The sequence below is a fragment of the Callithrix jacchus genome, chromosome 5, assembly GCF_049354715.1.
Source record: "Callithrix jacchus isolate 240 chromosome 5, calJac240_pri, whole genome shotgun sequence".
NCBI lineage: Eukaryota > Metazoa > Chordata > Mammalia > Primates > Cebidae > Callithrix > Callithrix jacchus.
In genome coordinates this window covers 27,373,543-27,377,113 of record NC_133506.1, presented here as the reverse complement: position 1 = coordinate 27,377,113, position 3,571 = coordinate 27,373,543, and the positions used below count along the sequence as shown (strand labels likewise).

Below are 3,571 nucleotides of genomic sequence, written 5' to 3'. Positions count from 1 at the left end.
GGGCCTTCATTCTAGCCCGCCTCCTGGCACATTACTGAGGCCCCCAACAAGGCTTGTCTTGGCCAGCCGCTCTGGAGGCTACACCCTCAGGCTGCGGGAAGGGCAGAGTCCGGCAGCTGAGGTTCAGCTCTGAAAACCCTCCATCCTGGTGATGTGGTGGTTCCCCTTTTCCTGATAAAAAATAAAGTTAGCTTTTAAGAAATCATCAGAAACCCTATTTAAAATTCGTCCCGAAAGCATGTGATGCAGAAATCAGGCCACCACACTTTGACTTTGAAAATATTTTATTTGAATAGTAAATAGTTATACAGTTGAAACAGTTCTATTGAAGCTTTCTATAAATAGCTAACAATTACGAAAATAATGTATGTAGAAAAGAGATTGCATTGAAAAGTAAGAGCTGTCGGTTGTACAAGGGCCCTGGGGACCCTCGAAGCAGAATAAATGGTAGGTTGTCTGTAATTCACTCAGAGATATAAAAGTTAAAACTTTAAGCAGATCCCTTTAGAAAAAGGCTCTCTTCTAAAACGCACAGTGGAATGTCAAGAGTGGCGGGGTGGGGAGAGGGAAGCGCATCAAAAAAATCTGCAATCAAATAATATCATAATCTTCATAATTAATATAAATAAATAAAGAATAAATAACAATTACTCATAAATCAACATATACATTTAGAGGGAACTGATAGTCCTACCTCAACAAAGATGATCAAACCGAAAAGTCTTACGCGAAACACTGAGGCAGTTACTACAGCATCTTCAGAACACCCCCTTCCCTCCCCCCAAAACAATCCCAACAACAGTTCAAGGCATTTGTGGCTATACTAAAGAAAACTCTTTTTTTTAAGCAATTTGATTTGTTCACATACAAAAAGGTAAAGCCAGACTCCAGCAGTTCACAAGCCATAATAAAGCTAATCGTGTGGGAAGTTCCATTTACAGCCTGTGAAATGTAAAGGCATTTATTCCTCAAGATTCACTCAAAACAACCCGTACGCTACATACATAGAGAGCAGAGATTGGTAGGCGAGGCGAGAGGAGAGCGCATTTCTAGACCATGAACACAGCGAATACTAGCAAGAAAAACAGCTTCTCCCCGCCAAGGGGAGGCTTCCAACCACGAGACAAATGCGTACAGCTCTTCTCCCTTGTACAGAAAGAGACTGACTCCTGTTGCGCCATGGGGGATTGCGGGTACACAAAGTAAAAGTGGGGGTTCCAAAAGGAGTCACAACGAGAGGATGGGGTTACCGTCACGCCACACCGAGAAGCGGAGACGACACTTTCACCGGTGGGGGTGGGGGCGAGGCTCCCCCAGCGCAGACTGGGGTTCGGGCGTGCAGGGCGCACTCTCTTTGTGGGTCTCCAAACGAAGGCACAGTTCCGGGGGCCGGGGTGGAGGGCGCGCTCTAGCAGGCCGGGCGCACGGGCACCTGCAGAAGGATCACCTGTCTGTTCTCGGATGGGTGGCACTTGTTGATGTGCCGCGTAAGGCCGGGCGAGCTGTAGAAGGTGGCCGGGCAGTACTTGCAGGGAAACACCTGGGCAGCGTGCAGCAGGCGCAGGTGGCGCTCCTGGGCGCCCTTGCTGGGGAACGACTCCCCGCACACAGGGCATAAGTGGCACTCGGCGGACGCACTCAGGCCCAGCACGCCGGCTGCCTCGCCTTCGCCTGCTGCCTCCTGGGGCGCCTTCTCGTCGGGGCCGGGGTACAAGGCCAGTAGGTCCTCCGCAGCGGGCGCTGGAGGCGCGCCCTTGGCCTGCAGCGCCTGGTGGTGCGCCAGCAGGTGCTTGCGTAGGTAGGCCTGGCGGCGGAACTTCTTGGCGCAGTGGTGACACTCGTACAGCCCGTCCTCAGAGCCCGACTCGGATACGCCGCCGGGGCTTGGCGTGTCCCGGTCGCTGCCGCCGCCGGGCGCCTCCCGCGCCTCAGCCCTGGCTGCCGTTTCCGGCTCCGGCGCGCGGGCGGCGGCGGGCGCGGGCCGCGGTTTGTGCCAGCGGCGGTGCGAGGCCAGGTTGGCCGGGCAGCTGAAGACCTTGGCGCACTCGGGGCAGCGGTACTCCACGCGCACGATACGCGAGCACTTGTGCTGCGCCAGCGCGAACGGGTCGGCGTACTCCTCCTTGCACAGCTGGCAGATGAACTCGCCCAGCGGCCGCGCTGCGCCCCCTGCGCGGCCCCGCGGCGCCTCCACCGGGCCCTCCTTGATCTTGAGCCCCAGCACAGGCGACGTGGTCACCTCGTCCTCAAAGTGCAGCTTGCGGATGGCCTTGGGCTTCTTGGCGCCCGGGGCCTTGGCTGCCTTGGCGGGCGGCTCGGCGGTAGCGGCGGCGGTGGGTGGGGGCCGCTTGCCAGGGGGCCGCAGGGCGGCGGTGGGGGGCAGTGGGGGGCCGGGGCCCGGACCGCGGGCCGCCTCGGCGCCCGCCGAGAACGCCGTGCCCATCTTGAGCTCGGCGGGCGCAAAGAGTAACGCATCGCCGCCGCAGGTGCCGCCGCCGCCCGCTTCGCTTGCGCCGCCGCCGCCGCCCACTCCGAGCAGCGCGGCGGGCGTGGGGAAGGACTCAGCCGAGACCGGCGAGCCCAGGTTGAAGCTGCGCTCGAAGTACTTGTGCTTCTCGTGCTCGCGGCTCACAGGCCGCGTGGGGCTGTAGAGCGGCGCAGGGTGCGCGGCCTCTGGGTTGCCGAAGTGCGCGGCCCGGGGACCCGGCGGGGGTGGCGGCGGCCCGGTGGCGCAGGCGAGCGCGGCGGCGAGCGCTGCATGGGCGCGCTCCGCGGGCGGCGGCGGTGGAGGCGGCGGCAGCGGCCCTGGGCCCGAGTTGGGCGCCGGGGGCTCTGCGCGGGCGACCCCGCAGCCGGGCGAGAGCAGCAGCGCACGGTCGCCGTCCTCGCCGCCGCGGACCCGGTAGGACACGGGCGTGGACTTCTTGCTGCGCTTCACCAGAAAGCCGCGGGGCATGTTGGCGCGGCCCGAGGGCACGGCACTGGTTCGGTCACCCCTCCGCACTCGGCCCCGGCGGCCCTCAGTGCCCTCGGCCCATGGCCGGGCGCTGCAGCTGCGGGACTCGCGTGGCGGCGGCTCGGCCCGGCTCTGCGCCCTGCACGCGCGTCCCTGTCCCCGGGCCCGGCAGCCGCTCCCTTTTAACGGGGGGAGGGGGCCATTGTTCTCGCCTCCCGCTTCCCCCGGAGCCAATCAGAGCGCCTACAGCTCCTCGGCCTGGCCGGGTGGGAGGGCGATGGGGCGGCCAAAAGGGGGCCTGGACGCGGGGGTCGCCCAGTAGGTGCGGCAGATGTACCTGAGGGCGCAGGGCCCCCGCGCGCGCCCCTCGGCCGCCCCGCCCGGCGCCGCCGCCCCGCCCGGCCCAGGCACACGCCCGGCCCCGCCTCCCTTCACGGTCTGCTGCTCCTCTATGGGGAGGCGCACGTGCCTGGGCTTTGTGTCTCTCCTCTGGGGGGCGCGGGGCCGCCAAATGGGCCCGTCCATCAGCGCGACAATGCACGCCCCCCCCTCCCGCACGGGGATTACCCGCGGGTCTGGAGCAAAATAGCAACAAAGGAGAATGGCCCCAAATAT

General features: G+C 63.0%; 1 protein-coding gene across 1 annotated transcript; it reads right to left on the bottom strand.

Annotated features, from left to right (window-relative positions):
* Positions 1-266: 266 nt before the first annotated feature.
* INSM1 (INSM transcriptional repressor 1) lies at positions 267-3,115 on the bottom strand. The gene has a single exon (XM_003732823.5). It carries the CDS (start codon positions 2,954-2,956, stop codon positions 1,409-1,411), a length of 1,548 nt encoding a protein of 515 aa, XP_003732871.2. The 5' UTR covers positions 2,957-3,115; the 3' UTR covers positions 267-1,408.
* Positions 3,116-3,571: the final 456 nt, after the last annotated feature.